This window comes from Mchenga conophoros, linkage group LG23, assembly GCF_057382185.1.
Source record: "Mchenga conophoros isolate Kocher_MC1m ecotype Shallow Benthic linkage group LG23, M_conophoros_male_GT1.1, whole genome shotgun sequence".
Lineage (NCBI taxonomy): Eukaryota > Metazoa > Chordata > Actinopteri > Cichliformes > Cichlidae > Mchenga > Mchenga conophoros.
The window spans coordinates 32561162-32583795 of NC_140547.1; the positions used below are offsets into that span (position 1 = coordinate 32561162).

At 41.2% G+C, this 22634-nt stretch overlaps 1 protein-coding gene across 6 annotated transcripts; it reads left to right on the plus strand.

The window, feature by feature from the left end:
* Positions 1-5699: 5699 nt before the first annotated feature.
* Positions 5700-21551, plus strand: dzip1 (DAZ interacting zinc finger protein 1). Of its 6 annotated transcripts, XM_085264970.1 has the most exons (20): positions 5700-5717; positions 6099-6205; positions 6830-6906; positions 7102-7704; positions 9559-9643; positions 12376-12491; positions 13322-13480; positions 13574-13705; positions 13785-13847; positions 13951-14079; positions 14343-14391; positions 16424-16474; positions 16648-16707; positions 17154-17329; positions 17426-17627; positions 17958-18132; positions 19956-20314; positions 20571-20692; positions 20814-20973; positions 21100-21551. In XM_085264970.1, exons 3-20 carry the CDS (start codon positions 6904-6906, stop codon positions 21183-21185), a joined length of 2730 nt encoding a protein of 909 aa, XP_085121096.1. In that variant the 5' UTR covers positions 5700-5717; positions 6099-6205; positions 6830-6903; the 3' UTR covers positions 21186-21551. The 6 variants fall into 6 exon arrangements, with proteins under 6 accessions (XP_085121096.1, XP_085121097.1, XP_085121100.1 ...); XM_085264971.1 differs by lacking the exon at positions 5700-5717 and having other exon boundaries at positions 6097-6205; positions 6759-6906; XM_085264972.1 differs by lacking the exons at positions 5700-5717; positions 6099-6205 and adding an exon at positions 6287-6596.
* The last annotated feature ends 1083 nt before the right edge of the window (positions 21552-22634 follow it).

A 22634-nucleotide genomic window follows, 5' to 3' on the forward strand; every position in this document is an offset into this window, starting at 1 on the left:
GGTTTCCACTTTCCACTAGTTTTCGGCTACGAGCCCGACACGAACCCGACATATTAGCCAGAGGTCCCTTTACTACGGTTCGGAGCCGCGGACCTGTTTTATATACGTCTGAATCAGTTTTCTATACGAGATTGCTGTAAAAAGTGCAGCCTTACCTAATGCCCACCCTACTGTTACTCATTTATATTAAGATTTAAAAATCTAGTTGCTATTGGTATGGCGAGTAACCTTCAGTAAAAGTAATAATTCACACAGCAATAGTACATTCGTGTAGTTGTAAAAAGCATGATAATATAATAGGTAATCCAAAGTATTCAGAATACGTTACTCTCATTGAGTAACTTAATGGAATACGTTACAAAATACATTTTGGGGCATGCGTTCTGTAATCTGTAGTGGAATACATTTTAAAAGTAACCTTCCCAACACTGATCATTGTGTGTAAATTTCACTCAAATCTGACCAATACCCCAGGATGAGGTGTCACAGCTGGGTCTGTCTGTGAACCAGTATCTGTAATTGTGGTTCAAGATATATTATTTGATTTGTTGTTTTTCATAGTTTGGGTTCTCTTTATTATTTTCTGCTTGTGTTGTATTTATCGTTCCTAGTCTTTCGTTTTCTGTCACTGTGCCTTTCCTGTGCTCCTAGCAACCATGATACTAACAGCTGGAAACGTGTCATACAGCTTTGTTTAACAGAAATGAAGGAGAAAATCGTTTGTTCATTTCTTTGTTTGTTTCTACATGAGCTTTGATCATTCTCTGTAAGATTAAGGTCAGCTATTGAACGGTGTATATTTTAAAGTAAAGGCTTTAAAACCAAGTTAGTACAAACGTCACTAATGTCACATACACTAACAGTAATGTTTTAATGTTCTTCGTTATTAAACATTTGCACATAAATAAGTGACATAATATTCAGTACTTACTTAAAGTTTACTCTTCGTACTTACTTAAAGTTTACTCTTCGGGCGCCCCTCATCCGTCGTTTTTTTTCAGCAAAATTATCCACACCCACCGCCGCGCTATGCATTCTGGGATATGTTGGGTCACGAAGTCTACACCGCCACATCCTTAAAATTCAGGGAAATGAAGGACTCATTTGAGGGCCCCATTTCGAGCAGCCTTCGAATTGGGACAGCCTTCGTCGCGTCGCTGTGATGTAATCAGCCTTAAAATGCGGCCTTTAAGGTTGCAGACCCTGAATTGGGATACAGCCTTTGTCTGTTGCTGGATTGTCTTCCCTTGTTGCCTCCCATGTTCCCGGTTTCTTGCTTCCCAGTTTAGGTTTTGTTAATTTAGTCTTTGTCACTTTCTGCTTTTGTTTCTAGTTTTCTACAGCCTCAAATAAAGGCTGGCTTTTATTAATCTCCTCACTCCATCTCCGTTCTCTGCATTTGGGTCCACACTCTCTCCACTCCACAGCAGACGTGACATGAGGAGCGATTCTTGTGAATTGTGGATGAACAGACAGCTGACAGATGCCTCGCCCTGCCATAACCTCATCAGTCCTCCAAAACTACAGTTAGATAAATATGAATGTTAACATTCAAGTTTCTATTCATTGTTGCTGTAAGTATTTGAGTCAAAATTAAATTTTAAAAAAATGGTCCATTGTTGTTTTGTTTGTTTGTTTACATGTCTTAAAGCTATTGTACTGTGAGAGCTTTTGTGGGGGTTTTTTTTGGTTTTTTTTAAAAAACGGTAATTTCATTCATTTGCTCAGTGGGGGACTGTAGCTCAGGAGGTAGAGCAGGTCATCCACTAATCAGAAGGCTGCTGGTTTACTAGAGCATGAATGTTAGACAGAAAGCACTTAAACAGAGAAAAAAGTGGTTGAATGACATTTTGTATGAAGCACTTTGAATTGCTAAGGTAGAGAAGAAAAGCGCTATATAAGAACTGCCTATTTACTGTTGCAAACAGGTAGAACACAAAGCTCTCTCTTTCAAAGTAGGCCTAAACATGTTAATAGATGTTGTCTTTCTCCACTTTTCACTCATTTTGTTATGTTGGGTTTTTCATGGTATAGCTCATCAATTTGATCCCTCTGTAGTTGAGCTCACTGGCACATCACTCTTGTTCTTGGAAATCAGAGCCAGTACACTTCCCGATTCTTCAGGCATCCTCTTACTCGCAAAGATTACGTTTAAAAAAAAAAAGAAAGTCCACCACCATCTCTTCTAGACATTCCCATACTTCTACAAGTATGTCATCCTTATCATAGCTGCCCTCACATCATTCTTACTAATCCTTTGCACTTCCGGCTTCAATAACTGTCCTCAATCCATTCTCCTCTTCCTCATTTTCTACATTCATCAGCTCCTCAGAATACTCCTTCCATCTTCTCAACACACTCTTCACTTGTTAGTGCATTTCCATCACTATTCTTAATCACCTTAACCTGTTGCACATCCATTCCAGCTCAATGTCTCTGCCCAGCCAGTCGATCCTTTTCTCCTTCCTTAGTGTCCAGCCTTTCATATGGCTCACTCCCTTTCTTTTGTCTTTCCCACCTCTCTCTTTGCCGTATTGTTAGCCTCCCAGTACTCCTGTCTACATTCTTCCTCTCCTTGACTATTCAGCTTTTTCTTTGCTAACCTCGTCCTTTGAGTACTTTCCTGTTCAAGAATAAAAGTCTAAGTATTTAGACAGTTTCTGTCTTTCTGATTTATGAATTCCATACAATCACACCTGGATACAGACAGAAAAACACACAGAAGGTGCCCTTTTATCGTCCAATTATTCTGAATATCAAGATGCTTATCTGAGAGCAGAGATAAAGTAAGCATAAGTGCATGCAGTGTTTCGGTATGCAGAGTGGTCTAAATCCATCTGGTCCTCTGCAGCGGAAGATAAGAATCTCCTTCATGAATAAAGATGTTTGGGCATCCTCTCCTTTCTGTGTTCAATGTGCACTTGTTACAGGAACCATTATTTATAGTCCCACTAAGGCCTGCAGTGGTGAACGTGAGTCTCATGGGGGAATTGGAAGTGGAGCCACTGCTACCTATAGTAGGAAAGATATACCACCTCACCCCCACAGAACTTCATGCAGGAAATGAACTCATAAATCAAGCAGTAAATTGAGTGTAGGGCTGTGCTTACTCATCTCAAGAGGTCTGCTCCTCTTCCTCCACACACCCCTGCTCCTTTTTTACTGCATGACTAATGCAACACCACAACTTCTCTGCCCCTGCATGTGTGTCTCTCTCTCACACACACTCTGATAAACTCTCATCAAAAAGTGTGGATTTTATTTTCAAGTAAACATTGTAACTCTGGCCTGGAGGCTACAGTGAGTGTAGGAGCATCTGAAATGGTGAGGGGGGAAACAGAAAAGTGAGATTAGCAGGGATTTGGGTCCACGAGCAAGCATCAGCGTCTTGTCCTACAGCTGAACTCCGACACCTCATTGTGATGCTACTGGTGAGAGCTTGCTGTCTTTACCCGGGCAAAGCCTGCAAGGAGACTCTCTCCTGCTCGCCTCAGGCTATCCTGACAGTCACAGGCCCTGTCCGGAGGAATTAAAATCTCTATTTATCAGGACTCGACTGAAGCTGTCCGGGGACTGACTGGGGAAATGGCACACAGCACACAGGCAGCCTATTCCAACAGTGGGACTCAGATGGAGAGTTCAACATGCTGCGATGTGTCCGTGAAGATTGCTTCTTGACAGCACACTCATTACAACTTCATACTTTGTTTCACTCTTTAAGTAAACTGTGCCACTGCCAGCACCAACCTGAATATGAAGCATTCTTTAATCTTATGTCTAAAAGAAACATAGAAAGAATGACTGGCGTTTTTCCCTTGAACACAAACAGTGCGACCTGCATGTGCAAGGACGTGCGTGTGTGCGGGTCCGACCTGCTGAGTTGTTCTTCCTTATTAATGCTCAGACTGTGTCGCCTCTTCTAGCTGCTCTCCATCACAGCAGCAGTGGGCAACATTTACTCTGACAAAGAGGGAAGGAGGGAGGAACCTCCACAGCTGCTCCACAATAGAGTCAAAGCGCCTGCATAAGCACAGATCAGTTCTCTACTGACCTCTGCTGGCGAGACGATGCGGTAAATAGTGTGACCCCTATAATCGAAATGGACTGAAAGATGTTAGAGGTTCAGTTTATTAAAGAATAAGTTTCGATAATACTCTTTAAAATTCCATATAGCTAGAGAATTTTTTATTCGGCATCAATTTTTTATTCAGCATCTCTGCTCTCCCCCATAATACAGCAGGTAGAAACAATAAAAAGTACAGATTCTACCAAACATCACAATATTACAACCCAAATCCAAAAAGCTGGTCTGCTGTGTAAAAATCTAAATAAAAACAGGATTCAGTTATTTTGCAAACACAGTACAACACAGAAAACAGGTGTTTAAACTGAGAAAATGTAGCATTTAAAAAAGAAGAGAAAGAAGGCCATACTGAATTTGATGGAAGCAACATGTCTCAAATAAAAGTTGCGACACAGACATGTTTACCACTAAGGTCTTCCCTGAAAAACCATGTTGTTTGGATAGGAGTCTATTTCAATAATGGCTGTGTGGCAGGCAAAGTGTGGACCCAAATACAGGAGTCGTGAGACAAGACTTAAACTTAGCTTAAAAGCAGCTTTAATGCCGAAGAGTCTCCTTATACCTTATATATACCTATAACCCTATAACACAAAAACACGAGTAAAGAATGAGGCAGGAATTAACTAACCAAGGAAGGAACAGAGCTGCAGGGAACACATTTTTGAGGATGACTCAGACAATAAATACACTGCAGACAATGAGGGTAAAATAAAACAGGTGGGAAACAGTAGAAACAAATCAGGGATAACGAGTCAGAGAAGGTCAAACTGAACATAATGCAAAAGCAAAATAACATTTAGACTAACACAGAGACATTTAAACTTGGCACAGACAAAAAGGTCAACAAACATGAAGACATGATTGACTGAGGAGACGTGGCACAGAAAGACCAGACAGATGATGACTGGGAACTAACAAAACTATACATAACAAATGCTATGCAAATGAAAGGTGTGTGTGTGGGGGGGGATTATCAAACCAATAACACAAATCTATAAATGTTTAGAACATAAATCCCTTAAAAACAAAGACAAATCATTAACTCACAAAACCAAAAGACTTTGAGTCAAAGACCCAGGGGCCGTGTTATATGTTGCTGTATAACCCGTCAGCTGTAAATACCTCACATGTGATGGAGAAATAACAACATTAACGCATCTACGAAGTCTAGTTAAAAAACAACGATCACGAGAAGTTCAAATCCGCTTGAACGTGTGTTTTTATTTTTGTTCCTTCGTCTTCTATGGAACTGAAAAGAAAGGACGAAATAATGTAATAAAGACGCAAACAAAAAAGGCAAAAGGAAACAACCACAAGGTGGAGTCTTTCTGCAAGCCTGGCATGCTGTAGGTTAGAGGATCGGAAAGTTTTCAAAATCTTCACATGCATCTATACATGGTGCTTTTGCGTCCCTGTAGATATGCAGGTGTCTCACAATTTCTTCTAATGTGCTCTCTTTTTGTGTTTTTAAATGTGTTTAAAGTTATTTCCTTCCGCTGAAGTGGGAAGATTCTACACCCCTATTCAGCCCCAAATTGAACAGCTGCTCCCTTCCCCCACTTCTTACTGCGAGATGCGTCAAACTCACGCCGGATAACACCGGAAATAATGTGTTTACTTCGCCAAAGTACAGGTTCGTAGTAATTCTTGGAAAGCTTTGGTATCGAAGCTGGAAATAGACTTTTCAGAGTGACAGATGTGTTTCTACTCGGATCAGTGAATTGGAGTTTCCGCAGTAAAATAAGACATGAACCTGAATTGAATATCGCTAAAAATTACAAATGTAATTCATAAAAATAAAAGAAAATGACGGCTCAGTCAGAAAAAAAAGCTGAGGTTAAACATATAGCATATGGCTAATGTTTGGGAACATTGTACTACTGCGTTTCTGTAAAATGAAATAAAAAGGTTTAAATTTAGCTTAAACTTTTCTGCATTGGCATTTTATTTTAAAGGCAAACGAGGAAGTGTCGTATTTATTACGTCTGTCTTGACCGTTGTCTTTTCGGAGCAGGCATTTAGGAATGTGGAGACCAGCAGCTACGTCACCCTCAAATCGCCTGGGATCTCGTCGAAAATAAACTTTTTTAAAGGCCACGAATTAAAATCACAATCTTCCAGGTAAGTTATTTTTCATGTGGTAGTCCAATGTCAAACTTAAGATTAAATATTCACAGGTGTTAGTGACGTGTAATAAGGTTTAATATTGACTTAAGAAAAATGTCCGTTACCCAGACAGGCAGGAATGAAAAGATTTCAAAGAGTTGTTCTTTTTTTTTTTTAGCTAGCGGCTATTCTGGTCTCTCTTTTTTTCTAAACCGTAACTTGAAGTATTAAGAAGGACAAGCTCAAGCATGCCTGCTGTTGTTTGACTTGAGATCAAGCAGGGGAATAAAACAAAAGCCTGCCCGAACTTGAAATGACTGTTTAGAGACGTGATTCCGACAGATTAACTGTATTTGCTGTTAGCATGGAAAACGTTTTCCTGAACCTCCCTCGTGCTCCTCCGCAGGTACGTTAGTTCGCCTTTTATTCTGTTTCACACCGTTTAGATGGAGGTGAGTGAGGAGACTTTGTTGTACAGAATAAGCTGATATGTACTGCAGGTTACAGCGCACTGTGAACTGTGTGGACACGTTTTGTTGGTCGCTGTTTAGATAACGTTTCTCCCCAGGGACGCTCGCCGCTGTCTCCAAGGTAACGGGGCGGACGCCTAATCTTGCTTGTCGCTTTGTGCTGCTTTAGCAACGGGGGCGGAACCGGAGAGGAGTGACGGCTCTTTGATCTGTTTCTTCGAGTAAAGGCAAAACCAGTCGAAGATGGTAAGGGCGATTGGCTGTGTGAGGACAGCAGCAGCAACATAGGTAGAAGGAGGCTGAGCAGGAAGTGGTGGAATCTGTGCTCTGCTGTTACCTCGCTGAAGCAGATGCTTCTTGATGTATGTCTTTCTTTCTCTCTCCTAGTGATTGTATTTGATGCTAATGTGACTCCATCCCTTTCTCTCCTCTTTTTTTCAGCCATTTCACGAGGGAGTCTACTACCCGTACACCAGTGACACCCAGGGGACCCACTCGTCAGCTGGGATCCCCTCTCTTCTGAATTCTCCTCTCAGCCAGAACATTGTAAACGGCCACACAGCATCATCTGCACCAGGCATGACTCCGTCCAGCACCACCTCCGCCTTTCTCCCTTTCAAGTTCCGCCCACGCAGAGAAAGCGTGGACTGGCGGCGGATCAATGCAGTGGATGTAGACTTAGTAGTGAGCCAGCTGGATGTGGATGCCCTTCAGGAGCACATCAGCATGGTGACCTTCTGCAGCTTGGAGGGGGAGCGATGCCAGCGGTGCCAGACCCCCGTGGACCCAGCTCTGCTGAAGCTCTTGCGCCTTGCTCAGCTCACGGTGGAGTGGCTCCTCCACTGCCAGGACTTTCTCTCCCTCAATCTGCGTGCGGCGGAGGAGAGGCTGTCGGCCACCGCCAGGGAGCGTGAGCAGCTGCTGGTTCAGCAGAAGAAGCAGGAGGAGAAGGTGAAGGCGCTGACTGCAGAGCTCAAGCAGCGAAAGAAGGTTATTCGCACCCAGCAGTCGCTGCTCGCCCCACGAATCATCAGCAGCCACAAGGTACCGTTGACAGGCTAAACGCTTTCTCTTTGAGGGCTATTGGAGCTGTTTGAATTTAATATATGTGTGGCAGCAGACATCCACCCCCACCCTCTTTTTTCCTCTCCGAAGGCCCAAGTCTGTCATTGTTCCTGAAACCTATTCACATCTTTGGCTTTGTGCATTTCACAACAGGGTTTCACGGGAGAAATGGAAAGCTTTTAGCATGGCCCAAGGAAATTCGCAGCTCTGAAAGCAGTTGTTATGTCCTAACCACAGTCAAGTTCTAATAATCTTTGTTTTCATGCAGGAAAAATCAGATTTAAAGCTGCTGAGCAGATGGTGTCAATTAGTGGCAATTAGTGTATTTTTTTTTAATCTTAAAAGGAAAGCAAACCCATCTGCCATCTCATCGCATGTCTGTGAATGCTGTCCCTGTAGGTTATTTATCACACAAATAAAAAAAAGCTTCCTGTCCTCTTCAGGTGAACAACTAGCTCTGACCTGGCTAGGCTGTTCCCAAGGCAACAGATATAGTGTGTCATGAGAGCATGTGGTTGCTAGGTGTGCGCTAGAAGCTCAGCTAACAGAGCTGGTTCAATTATTGATAGCGAGGCCATGTGCATGTGTCCTTTGAGGACCTTTGCTACTTTGGTGCCATATTTCTACAACATGAACCCACACTGCTGTCTTTGAAGACTAATTTAATTTGACTCCTAATTTTTCAGAGTTACTCCTAACCAGTAATTTGAATGAGCCCCTCCAAGTCACATGACTGCATTTGAGTTTTTGCTAACATATGTTTTGACAACATATCTGTAGCAATATTTAGTCCCAGGAACAATCAGAGGCAGTGTTAAATGTAGCGTGTGTGTGAGCTGGTGTGTGGCGATGTCTGCCGCAGGGAAACATGATCATCACTCATGCTATGTGTCTGTTTGGAAACATGAGCCTAAACTCAGGATGCTTCTGTTTGGAGCATGTTTATGTTGCTGGGCTCTGTCTGAATCAAACACATGCTGCATTCATGAACACACAGACAGGTGGTTTGCTCCACTACATTTGTGAAATCTTAGGAATTAGTATCAGTTTGTAAGATCGGTTATCACAGATTCCTCAGTTGCAATTTATGCAAAATGAAACGCCTCACATAAAGATGGATATTTTTAAAAATTTTAAGGGTACTGATAATATTCTTACTGATACAGTTCTTTAACTGCTACCTTATTTTGTTACTATTGTAACTTCTTTAAGGAGAAAAAAACAAAAAGTTATAAAATAGCATTTCTTTATTTTATTGTGCAATTACTTGATAAAATAAAGCTGATTCATAAAGCTCTTCCTTAGTAAGAGAAGGTGTAAGTGATTGCTGTTCCTCTGCCAGCAAGGAGGCTGTGGAGAGGGTGTCTGTTCAATGTGCTCTCTCTCCTCCAGAGTCCTAAGTAAGTCCAGTCTCCTGCCAACATCAGCCACTTGGTGTTTTTGTCTGTCAGGCTGCACTGACAGACAAAAAAAACTTTTAGTCCGCTAGTGTCTGCTTGGGTCCCATTGGACAGTCCACCTGTCTGTTTTTTGACTGAGCAGATTAGTCCGCAGATAATTGACGTTACAATACACCAACTATATATGCAGCTTGACTACAAAGCTGTCAGGTCTCCAGCTGTTGGTGCCTGTAAGCGTGTGTTATGCAGTCTTAATACACTGCAGCATAAAAGAGAGCACTGTCCACCACAGTGTGGTAAAATAATAGTAGCATTGGTGTGTTTATGATGAGATATTAAAGATTTTTTTATTATAAATTTTGAGTTATTACGTAGTGATTTATTTCTGCAGCCAATTTGATTAATGCATTTTTGTGTTCTTTCTTGCTTTTAGTGCCTGCATTGTGAGAAATCGTTCCTCAATGCCTCCTTTCTGCAGAATCACATGCAGCGGAGGCACCCTGATGAGTACGAGAGCAGTAAGTGAAGTTAGGATTGATCTGAAGAACGACATGGAGGAAAAATATGAAGCATGTTGATAACATGCTTACATGCAGTTACAGTGGCTTGCAAAAGTATTCGGCCCCCTTGGACTGTTCCACATTTTGTCACATCATACATGATTCCAAACATTTTTTACAAATAAATAACTGCAAAGTGGGGTGTGCATAATTATTCACCCCCCTGAGTCAATACTTTGTAGAACCACCTTTTGCTGCAATGACAGCTGCCAGTCTTTTAGGGTATGTCTCTACCAGCTTTGCACATCTAGAGACTGAAATCTTTGCCCATTCTCCTTTGCAAAACAGCTCCAGCTCAGTCAGATTAGATGGACAGCGTTTGTAAACAGCAGTTTTCAGATCTTGGCCAGATTCTCGATTGAATTTAGATCTGGACTTTGATAAGATAAGATAAAATAACCTTTATTAGTCCCACACGTGGGAAATTTGTTTTGTCACAGCAGGAGTGGACAGTGCAAAAGTTATGAGGCAAAAATTAGAATACAATAAGAATAAATACAGTACACAACTGTACAGAATAGAATAAAATACTATATACAGTAGAATAAAATAAAATAAATATACAATAAGATAAAAATAGAATACAAATACAAATACTATATACAACTGAGTAAAAATACAACGATGACAGAAAGGATTATTGCACTTAGTATTATTGCATATGTATGGATGTGTGTGCTTGATCAGTTAAAGTCTTTATTATGGAGTCTGACAGCAGTGGGGAGGAAAGACCTGCGAAATCTCTCCGTCCCACACCGTGGGTGCCGCAGTCTCCCACTGAAGGAGCTGCTCAGTGCTGTCACAGTCTGCTGCATGGGGTGGGAGATGTTGTCCATCAGGGATGACAGCTTAGCCGCCATTCTCCTGTCACTCACCACCTCCACTGGGTCCAGAGGGCATCCTAGAACAGAGCTAGCCCTTCGGATCACCCTGTTCAGTCTCTTCCTGTCCCCAGCAGAGATGCTGCCGCCCCAGCAGACCACGCCATAAAAGATAGCAGAAGCCACAACAGAGTCATAGAATTTCTTCAGGAGTGGGCCCTCCACTCCAAATGACCTGAGTCTCCGCAGCAGGTACAGCCTGCTCTGCCCTTTCCTGTAGAGGGCGTCTGAGTTATGAGTCCAGTCCAGTCTATTGTTCAGATGAACACCAAGGTACCTGTAGCTGTCCACAGCCTCAATGTCCATACCTTGGATGTTCAGTGGTTGCAGTGGAGAATGCTTGTGCCTGCGGAAGTCTACTACCAGCTCCTTGGTTTTACTGGCGTTGATCTGGAGGTAGTTCAGCTGGCACCAGTCCACAAAGTCTTGAGTCAGTCCTCTGTACTCCTTGTCGTCCCCATCAGTGATGAGGCCGACTATTGCAGAGTCATCAGAGAACTTCTGCAGGAAGCACTGGGTGGAATTGTGGGAGAAGTCTGCAGTGTAGATGGTGAAGAGGAACGGAGCCAGAACCGTTCCCTGTGGGGCCCCCGTACTGCAGACGACCCTGTCCGACACACAGCCCTGAGTCCTCCTGACTGGGCCATTCTAACACATGGATATATTTTGTTTTGAACCGTTCCATTGTTGGCCTGGCTTTATGTTTAGGGTCGTTGTCCTGCTGGAAGGTGAACCTCCGCCCCAGTCTCAAGTCTTTTGCAGACTCCAAGAGGTTTTCTTCCAAGACTGCCCTGTATTTGGCTCCATCCATCGTCCCATCAACTCTGACCAGCTTCCCTGTCCCTGCTGAAGAGAAGCGGAGCATGATGCTGCCACCACCATATGTGACAGTGGGGATGGTGTGTTCAGAGTGATGTGCAGTGTTAGTTTTCCGCCACACATAGCGTTTTGCATTTTGGTCTCATCTGACCAGAGCACCTTCTTCCACATGTTTGCTGTGTCCCCCACATGGCTTGTGTCAAACTGCAAACAGGACTTTTTAATGGTTTTCTGTTAACAGTGGCTTTCTTCTTGCCACTCTTCCATAAAGGCCAACTTTGTGCAGTGCACGACTAATAGTTGTCCTATGGACAGATTCCCCCACCTGAGCTGTAGATCTCTGCAGCTCGTCCAGAGTCACCATGGGCCTCTTGGCTGCATTTCTGATCAGCCTTGTTCGGCCTGTGAGTTTAGGTGGACGGCCTTTTCTTGGTAGGTTTACAGTTGTGCCATACTCCTTCCATTTCTGAATGATCGCTTGCACAGTGCTCCGTGGGATGTTCAAGGCTTGGGAAATCTTTTTGTAGCCTAAGCCTGCTTTAAATTTCTCAATAACTTTATCCCTGACCTGTCTGGTGTGTTCTTTGGACTTCAAGGTGTTGTTGCTCCCAATATTCTCTTAGACAACCTCTGAGGCCGTCACAGAGCAGCTGTATTTGTACTGACATTAGATTATACACAGGTGCACTCTATTTAGTCATTAGCACTCATCAGGCAATGTCTATGGGCAACTGACTGCACTCAGACCAAAGGGGGCTGAATAATTACGCACACCCCACTTTGCAGTTATTTATTTGTAAAAAATTTTTGGAATCATGTATGATTTTCGTTCCACTTCTCACGTGTACACCACTTTGTATTGGTCTTTCAAGTGGAATTCCAATAACATTGATTCATGTTTGTGGAAGTAATGTGACAAAATGTGGGAAAGTTCAAGGGGGCCGAATACTTTTACAAGCCACTGGATGTCACTGTCACTTGTCTTTTCAGAGCTGAACTCCCACAGTGAGCAGAAATCTGAGATTAATAGTCTCAAACTGGAGATCAGCAGTCTGAAGGAACAGATTGTTCAGCAACAGCAGGTGTTAGAAGCCAAAATAGCTCAGGTAGGATCACAAAGCAACATCTGAACTTTAATCAGAAAACATTAATCAAATAAAACTGAAAGCTGTGATTTGTAAATTATCTTTGGCCTGGGTTACAATAAAATAATACAATATTTACTATTTGGAAAACTCTTAATAAAAAGAAGAAAAAGGTTCTTCTTACAGGTGTAAGATGTGCAATGTTGTTATGCCAAAAGGGTTCTCAGCTTTGTGAGATACTCATGGAAAAAAGTGTCTTGAAGCCTTTACATGATGTTTTAAGATCTCAGTGTACTTTTTAGCATCAATGGTGCCTTGGCTAAAGTGAAGGTAACACTTTTCTGGGGCACTGACACAATCTTACAGCATGATGGAGCTTGACTTCAATTCAATTCAATTTTATTTATATAGCGCCAAATCACAACAACAGTCGACTCAAGGTGCTTTAGATTGTACACTATATCCTATAATAATAGATAATAGACTTTTGGATTAGCTTGTAGCACTGTGGCCCTCCTGTGGTCCAGAAAAGCACATGACATCCTTTTTCTTCCTAATCAAAAACAGCAACTGAAATGATGACACTACTGATCCCAATACCCCTGTTACACTGTATTACTGCATTGCCAGAAAATAAATTCAAGTCAGAATCACTTTAGAAATAGCTCTTTTTTTAAAACGGCAATTTTCCATACTGTCTATATTCCTAGCTTATCCACTAATCTCACTTTGTAACACTGTCATCACAAAATGCTGCTATTTTATTGTAAGATATGGATCACAGTGCGAAAGCTTTTTTTTGAGAGCTTCGTGGTCACTAATGAAGCTCATGTTAACGGTTGTGATTCTAGGAAAAAGAACAACAATCGATGCACAAAGACCTGTTGAGAGAATTGGACCGTTTTAAGGCCGAGGAGATGGCGCGCATGGACAGAAAGATAGAAGACAGCAGGGACGGCATGCGCAGAGAGATGGAATTTCTTTACAACCGAAATATTCAGGCTCTCAATGTATGAAATCAGTATTTTTTTGTATACCACTGATTTGATCTTCAGGGTGTCTTAATCATTCCTATAATCTTTCTTATCTGTTTCCATTCATAGGAAGTAAATCAGAATCAGACAGCCAAGCATGAAAGGTCAGCCAGCCCTGTGCACTCACAGCCAGAGAGAGATGTGGACACGTACAAAGAGATCCAAGCCATCCAAAAGCTGGAACACCAGCTGAAGAAACAGGTCAGTCCTGAGATTGTTGCAAACCCCAAAGCGATTTTATTTTTAATGCCACTTAAATTGCTAAAAATGACTCTTATAGGATAAGAAGTGGGAATCCAGACTGCAAGAAATGAAGGTTCAACACGAGTCTGAAAAGAATCAGGTATGCTTTAATGTTCATCCTGATTAAAGCATATGCAGTATTAAACAAGCTTCTTTTGAAATGAACCAGCCGGAAAATTCATCCTCTTCCCGTTGTCTTCCAGCTGCTGAATGAGCTGAGCAAAATGCAGTCGTCTTTATCAGAGTACCAGGAGCAAAGCCAGAGGCAGCAGCAGGAGATGAGGAAGAGGCTGCAGGAAAAGGAGCAAACCATCAAGGCTCAGAGGGAGCAGGTTAGCTCACACAATCACAGTGGCACAGTAATCGCCTCACTGCACAATTATATTGTATCGAGGAAGTAAGGCGCGGGTCCGGTGCTTGTTAAGGATATCCTGTATTTGCTACATGGGCTTGTATTGACATGAGATAGTGTACATTTGGCTGGAAGCTACTTGTGCTTTTCCTGGAGTAGTTCAGTTTTTAGATTATAAACCAAGAAATCCTTGAAGATACTGGATCATGTGATCTAGTAAGTGACATTTGTTTTCTTCCCCAGATAAAGACCATTTCCTCAAATCCACCTACAAAAGTAGCTGAAGTACCAGGTATGGATTCCTTTTAATAATACCACAGTCACAGCTGTAGGTGGCATTCTCCTGTAGCTTGTGTGTGCTTGCATTAGCGATGTGCAACCACTCCACTGCCTTTCTACATCACATCTGTTTTTGCTGGAACAGCCACCTGTGTTTGAAGCATAGAATTGTCTATTCAGTAATAGATGCCTGTATTTAGAGTGGTGCTAGGGTTCTAAGCTGTGCGCGTGCGTAATCGCGCACGGCTGGCACAGTCTCTGTGCACAGAAAATCTGCATTGCGCACAAAAAACAAAACAAAAATCTGACCTGAATTGAAATTAAAATAAATACGTTAACAATTCATTCTGTTTTGCAGTGTGAGTCAGTCAGTGACTGGCTGCTCCAGCCAATAATGCGATTCACATTCGTATATACGCAGCTAATCAACGTTGTTGACAGGCTATGGCAGCGTCCTTATGTGCCGACACCGGTGTTTTAGCTAGCAAAGCGGCGTGGCTGATGTGGAGTGAAGCCACGTTAATGACAACGTGTACAACCACTGGAGATGTGAGCAGGACAGATGGAACAATTGATGGAAAAAGTGTGGACTTTATACCAGTTTTTAAATTGTGTTGATAGGCCATGTAAAACCAGAGTTATGATAAAAATATCTGCAATGTTTGGGTTTTTTTCCTGAATACTATCGTTGTTTATATTTACTGCGGGAAGAAACGGTAAAAACTGTGTTTTATAAGGAAAGCGCTCTCCGCCTGTGAGCAAAAGCAAAACCAAAAAAAAACACCCCACCCTTTCCTATTGGTGGAAAAATGTACCATGTCAACCAATCAAAAAATGATATGGCAACATGGCATTTAGTTGTTTAGGAAGGGGGAAGTTTTAGGAGTGACGGCGGTGTTTTGAGATGTGACAAAATGTGGGAAAGTTCAAGGGGACCAAATACTTTTGTAAGCCACTGTATACTGTAATTTGCAGACAAACAGTTACAGGACTCTCTCCCAGACCATAGACTCATAATACAAGTCAGAGCTTTATAAAAATAAAAAAAAGAAAGAAAGTTGTGTTTTCAAAATTGGAGTTCAAGTTATTTTTACTTCCAATAGTGTTAACATACTACACAGGTCATGAACAAGATTTTTTTAAATTTTCATTGTAAGTGGGCTAAAGCAGTTAATTAAAAGTAGTCTAACATAAATGTAAATGCTGTAATTTGATTATTTTAATAAACCATGTAACTTGGATGGATTCGATGCTGGCGTGACCACAGTGCACACGTCTGTTGTTGCTCACAGTGGTCCAAGGGACCGCTCAGGGAGCTTGTGTGTTTTCTCAGACACATGAAAAATTAGGGAACATTGGTGCTAGGCCTTTATATAGGTTTACAGTAAGTCACCTTTTGGTCAGCAGTATGTAGATTATAAATCATTTTACTGGCATCACAAAAAAAATAAGTAAATAAACCAGCAATAAATTAAACTACACGTCCAAAATAATAAATAATCAACTCTTATGCTGTGTTAGAAAAAACAGACAAAGGGCTATAAGGAGTCATTGTGTCCTAATATGCCAACTGTGCTGCTCTTACAGAAATGATGACACTTTTCTGTGGTTTGTTTGCATTCATTTTCTGTCAGACAATTTCAATTTGGATTTATTCTTCCAGACATTGTGGCACAAGTTAATCTGTCTGTGGTAAAAACGCATCAGCCTTGAGTAACACTCAATCATCACTTCATCTTGTCAGTTGTACAGAGGACCTGTCCAGCACAGAACCACCATGAGCAGAAATGAAGCGGTCTTTAAAATCAAACTTTCATATATATTACTCTGAAACACCAAAAGCTAAAGTAGTTATTTATGCATCTCATCTGCATGATGGTATCTGGAAAAGTTTGTATCACATATGAAATTACATTGATATAGTGGAAGCAGTGGTATAACTCTGAGCATATAGTCTATATATAGTTTATACTGTAATGCTATAACAAGGAAATAACATTTCTGATCTTAATGCCACACTTTTCATCTTTGTTTCTGTTTTTCAGTCACTGTCAGTCCTCCGGCTTTGGAACCTAAACAAAGAAGAATTGTAGTCGGTAAGTTAATAGAAGCGTGCCAGCAGAAGCAACATTTGTCACTCCCAGTGAGGCTGTGCATGTGCTTTTGTGCACAAAAGATTTAGCGTTTTGTGTTGTTTTTCTACTGCTCATACTCAGTATTCATTTTATCTGACCTTCTGACTTACCTGGACCTCATGCTGTCCAATTAGAGGAGCCAGTCTCTGTTCTTAAGCTGGATCCTATTCAGGAGGTGTCAGAAGAGGAGAAAGGTAAAATACACTAAAGACATTAAAACCAGCAGATCCAGCTGATTGCATGCTGCTGCTGCATGGATAAATCAGTCTCCTCTGAGTGACCGTTTTCAATGAGTGCATTTGGACTGAGATCATCTTATTCTGTACTGACACAAAGGACGTTAAGATGACCTTAGTACACTAAAGCATTTTGGAAAGCCAACTCTTGGCCTGTGTATATTCTGTGATGCTGTCATCATCATGTCCATTCATCATCTTGTTGCCTTGTTGTTGACAAATAAACTTAGAGACATTCTCCTCCTCTGCAGTCACATCTACCCAACTCCACCTGTGGTTTGGAGCTTCCTGTGAAAACTGCCAAATGCATGCTCATTGTATTCTTTTATTTCCCGTTTGCTGTCTGTAATTGGACCATGAATGTCCTGAACAGCTCGACTGACTGACTGAGATGTCCTTTACAGACTCGAGCAGCCAGTCAGACAGAAAGGTGGTGGAGAAGACGCCTGAGCCGGCTCCAGAGAAGAAGCCAAGGGTGAACACAAGTGTTTTGAAAAGGAACTCCAACATAAAGAGAGAGATACAAGCAGAGCTTGAACAGGCTCTGATCAAGAAGCTGGAGAACTTGGGGGTCAAGCCTGTATGTTGCATATTCCTAATGAGCAATACAAGGAAGAATATGTACCCTTATGCTAATCTGTAATGCTAATGTTATTCCCTCTACCTCTTTTAAAAGGATCAGAGCGGTCTAAAGAACAAGGAGCTCACTGCGATTCTGTCCAAGCTGGATTCAAAGCGGGAGAGTGTTGCAAAGTCGATGTCTGCCTACTGGAACCACCGGGAAGAGATAAAGAGCATTGTGGAGCAGAAGCTGGGTGCTCAAAGCACCAGCAATCCTGCTGCATACTCTCAGCCTAGATCCAGACACCCTGTTCAAGGTGCTTTCCAGTTCTTAATCATCCAAAAGCCTCTTAGTGCATGAGATCATCTTCTTAACCAACAAGAAATAATACACTGTGCTTTTGTCAATTATATTGCTGTTTGAGCTACTGTTAGATTTGCTGCTCCTTTTACAATCAGAATTTTTCATCGCATGTGGGTAAAGTTGAATTTTATTTTATTTGACAATGACTGCATGTGCTTTCCATAAGGTAGGTGTAATCTGTTATAGCTTGTTTGCTGCCACATAAGCTGATTTAAGTTCTGACACACTGTCAGTGACTGAGCTGCTAATTGTGTTTACTTGACTCGTTTTTCTCTTCATTCAGTGTTGCAGATCCGCCCTCGCTCCAGCAGCCTGCCCTCCAGAGCCAGCCAGGGGGCGTCTGCTTCTGCAATCAGACAGCCTAAGACCCCTCAGCCAGCACCAAGGACCAAGGCCACCGCCCAATTCAAGACCTCTACACCCAACTCCAAGACAGCCTTAAAGAGCTTTGCTACCAAGTATGACAACAAGTTAATTTATCAGTCTTTGTAAAAGAATAGTTTGTCCATAAATGTCCACTCAGTATTTACATGGTTTAATCATAGCTGTGATAAATGTTCTAAAGTCATCTTTGATGAGCCATTGAAAAAAAAACTCACACAGTTTTGAACCATTTAAATATAGCACGCTGTTACTTATATCACCGGTCTGTTCATCATCAGTTCAGTGGAGCACAGTTAAGGTTCAAAACTTTTGCCATTTACTGAAAAAAATCAAAGTGATGTATATTTAAGTATGTCTCAGTGCTTGGTTGTGAACATGGTTATAGGCATAAATGAACCCGTGCTAAAGCAAGGCTGCAGGGAATTTTATATTTTTAATATTTGTTTAGAATACGACTATATGTAGTGAGCTTTGCTGAGTTCTGCTTCTCTTTTCTGTTTGCATTCGCACCTCCAGTAGGAATGTTAACGTGATAAAATAGCAGATGGTTACCATAGCAGCAAGACATCCGCAACAAAAAGGTAGAGGTCGCCATAATCAGAGTTGTGTGTTTGTGTGTGTCATGGTTTTCATGGTAACAGTGTGCTGTTAAGCCCCAGTGCCTGCAGCCAGCTAATGGGTAGGTTGGACTTTAGTATAGAGTGCTATCCGTTCGCTGTAAGGCTAGTATGCTATGCTAGCACACATGAAGCAGCTGGGCTGGGTCAGTACAGGCTGTGACACACAGGTGCTGAGGTCTTTTGTAACCTTACTTCAGTATTTTCTGTCTCCTTTTCTTCTCTGTGTAGAATCATAATAATAGTTTAGTATCACGACCAACACTTTGGAAAATACAAATGTTCTATTTCAGTTCCATTTGGTTGTTTCTGGAAATTCCCATTTTTTTCTTTTTTTTTCTTTCTTGATTTTTTTTGTAATAACATTTTTGAAACGATTGGGCACAAAACAGGTGTTGTACTGTCAGGATGTGGCAGGTAAACCTGTATCAGACTCAGTGCTGGATACACATGCAAACAGTGAAAGTGTGTAGGATGTTCACTTTATTCAGATGGGGTGGGGCTTGTATATCACAGCTGATGTGGTCTGATCATCCAACACCCCCAGCAAGGAACACATCTCTGACCGGGGTATTTTTTGTAAGGAAAGTGCTTCCAAGTGCAGTGTGACACATCAACAATTTTGTAATCATTTTCCAGGAAATTGCAAAGTCTGAAATACCGTTAAGAACATTGTCAGCCTCCTGCTGACTTGTCATAGACTGCTTAAGTTGTATCATTTTGAACATCAACTAGGAACTACGGCTTTTTTCAGGGGTCTCAAACTTGCGGCCCATATTTTGACATGAATAAATATGAAGCAGTCTGGCCCTTGAAGTAGACTTTTATTTTGTTAAATACGAACAAAATGGTAGCTGAAGTGCTGCCACGTGTCCGGCCAGAAAGAGAGGAGTAGTGTGTTTATTTGGCAGTTCCGTGAAAGGCTTCAGTTAGTTGCGAGTGAGAGAAATAAATTGCGATCACGTTTGCAGTTTTGACCTGTTATACAATGCTTGAAACAAAACACTGTGTTTTCTTGTTTGATGTCCGGGGGTGGGGGGGTGGGGGGGTGTCCTACTTGAACACTAAAGTGGCCCTCCAATGAAGTGACAGTGCCAGCATTGGCCCACAGCTCATTTAAGTTTAAGACCCCTGGCTTTATTATCAATGAAGTTCTTACACTTAAAAAGTTAACACTTTGACTTCTCGGTTATTTGAAACAGAAACTAAATGCAACATTGTTCTGATCACTGTCAACTTAGTTGTGTGCAGCAAAAACTGTTATTTGTGTCATTCTTAAGGACTCCTCCCTTCAGTTCAGAGGAGGAATCTGAGGATGATGTCACAGAAGAGGATGAGGAACAGCCCCTAAAACACCAGCAGGGGAAATCACCACAACCCAGATTTAACCAAGCAACCCAAATCCAAACTAGAGCTGACAAAGCCAGTCCTGTCCAGGACAGGCAGGCTATTTTCAGGCAGTCGCCTATCTCCAACATTCAGTACTCCAAAGTGGGTGGTGTAACCAAGACTGCGGTCACAAAACTAAAGAGCGATGAAGAGGAAGATGATTGGTCAGAAGTCAGCGAGCAGCAGGAGACTGACCTCCAGAATTACAAAGACCAGAACGGCAATGTGGAGAAGAAAAACTACGGGAAAGGTTAGTTAGGTTTGATGTTTTGAAGGATCTGTGTAAAATGACATTATACAGCATACATGTTCACCCTTAGTGCTGTGGTTATAGCCATTCCTCAACTCCCTGTGAATGGTACTATCTGGATTTTGATCAGTGGTTGTTGATCAAAGACCATTCACAGGATGTGGTTTATGCTATCATAGTTTGCTTGTTATGTAAGATTCCAAGGAATTGTTACAATGCCTTAAAGTGTAAATTGTGTGTTATGTCTTTTTTACAGAAAACAAAATCAGTGACCTGGCGAGAAAAATGGAGAAGCAGTTTGCTGAGAGAGCAGTCAAGAAACCACCAGGTGGCGTTAGCGTCTTACCAGAGAGGGCGGATGAGGTTCAGGAACTCAGTGTAAGATGATGTGATCTCAGTGGATTGCTTTGATTTGATACTGCATAAATAAAAATGTAAGCTGTCATCGCAAAATTAAAAATGATCCATAATGCTGAAACACTAATATACTTGCTGGCAGTACACAGATCTAGAGGAGAGCAGCGAGTGGATGGTCTCCTCCTTAGAGGACCGACGGGATATGTCAAAACCAGCCCAGGATTCAGGACCAATGAGGAAAAGCCTGGAATCACGAAGCACTAGTGTCTGGGGAACCCCCACAGAGAAGGGTCTTAAATCAGGTCAGTGCCACTTTAATGCAGATGAATGTTTTACTGCCTCTCGTGGTCTTCATAGGAGGACATGTTGACATTTGGAGTATGAAGCTTCTGTCTCATGCTGTCTGTGTGTTGTCGTGTGGCTCTCAGGTCTAACTGAAGCTGGAACAGGAAGCACGCTAAAGAGCAGCCTGTGCTCCCTGAGTGACATCAGTGACTCTGAGGACATCAGCTGATCACACAAAGAAACCTCAGCCACCTCCTCTGGCAACTACAATCAATCATAAAAAGCCATATTATAAAAGCTGTAAATAGAGGAAAGCAATATTTCACAAAGGTAGCTAGGATTCAGAGGTTGGCATAGAAAAGGTGGCCATCTAATCAATACCATAGACCTCGAAACTCTCTTCTTGCCTTAGTCTTTTTTACTGTTTATCTTTTAATAGATTGTCTTCTGTTTTTCTTATTTCGTTTTTTACTCATATACAATCCAAACTTTAAATGAGATACTGATTTTGGTACTGTATGTAGAGTGGGTACGATTTTGTATATCCCATTTTATAATGTATGTGACTTTGTAAATAAAATATTTATACAAGCAATCATAGATTTTTCTTATGAAATGATTTCAAGCAAGTAGTTTTTTGCCCAAATTTTGCTTTAATGGAAGTATTCTTAATGTCAATAAACACAATGAAATATGTCCAATGAAGGAAATAAAACAATGAGCTGTACAATAGGAAGTCTTAACATGTCACAGGAAACAATCTTTTGAGATGCCTATTCTGTGGATTTTGAACATAAAACTTCATGTGACAACATTTCAGCATTAATTCAACTGCTAAATATACAGAATATGCAAAATATGAGATATCTGCAAACCAGTTTCAATGCAGTCTTGTCTAAAACAGCCTAATAATTAACTGACATCGTTATGTTACAGTCTATATTTTTAATTCAATAAGATAAAAACTAGAATATACTTTAAATGCTTGAAATCGTTAAAAATGGCAGGATTTGTGGAAAATTTTGGGTCAATTTTTGCTGTAATTTTGGGGGTAAACAATATTATTTAGCTATAATAATATTATTTCATTTATTTTATATAGCACCAGTTCACAGTCTTCAAGGCAAGCTATCTGAGCCTGGCGTCAGATGAAAGTTAAAGTAGACCCAATATGCCTTTCCTTATATTCAGGCAAAGATTTACTTTCAAGAAATGTGAAAATTAGAGAGAGAACATGCAAAACTGCATTAAAAGACTCCAAGAATTAAACACGTAAGGAGCATAAAACAAACTCAGTAGATTCCCTTGAAACTGATCTTATGAGATAAACTGAGTTCTTGTCATACACACTGAAAGTTTACGTTTCAGCTTTTTGTAATGATCTTGTTCTTTTTTTCAACAACATTTTGAGGTTATCTGCTGATCTGTAGGATTGCAACATCTACCAAGTATACAGAAAACATTGTCTTTTTATTCGTTTATTTAATCTTGAGCACCATCTTCTGGCATCTCAGCAGAAGTACAGGCTCAGTACTACAGTAAGGACTTTTTAAGAAATATGAGAAATTGATCACTGTGTGTGGCACTCGTTCTCAATGGAGAGCATTACCGATTAAATTCACTTTCGTTGATTTCCAATTAAAGTATGTCATTTTTATTTATAAAATGCTTTGTATTT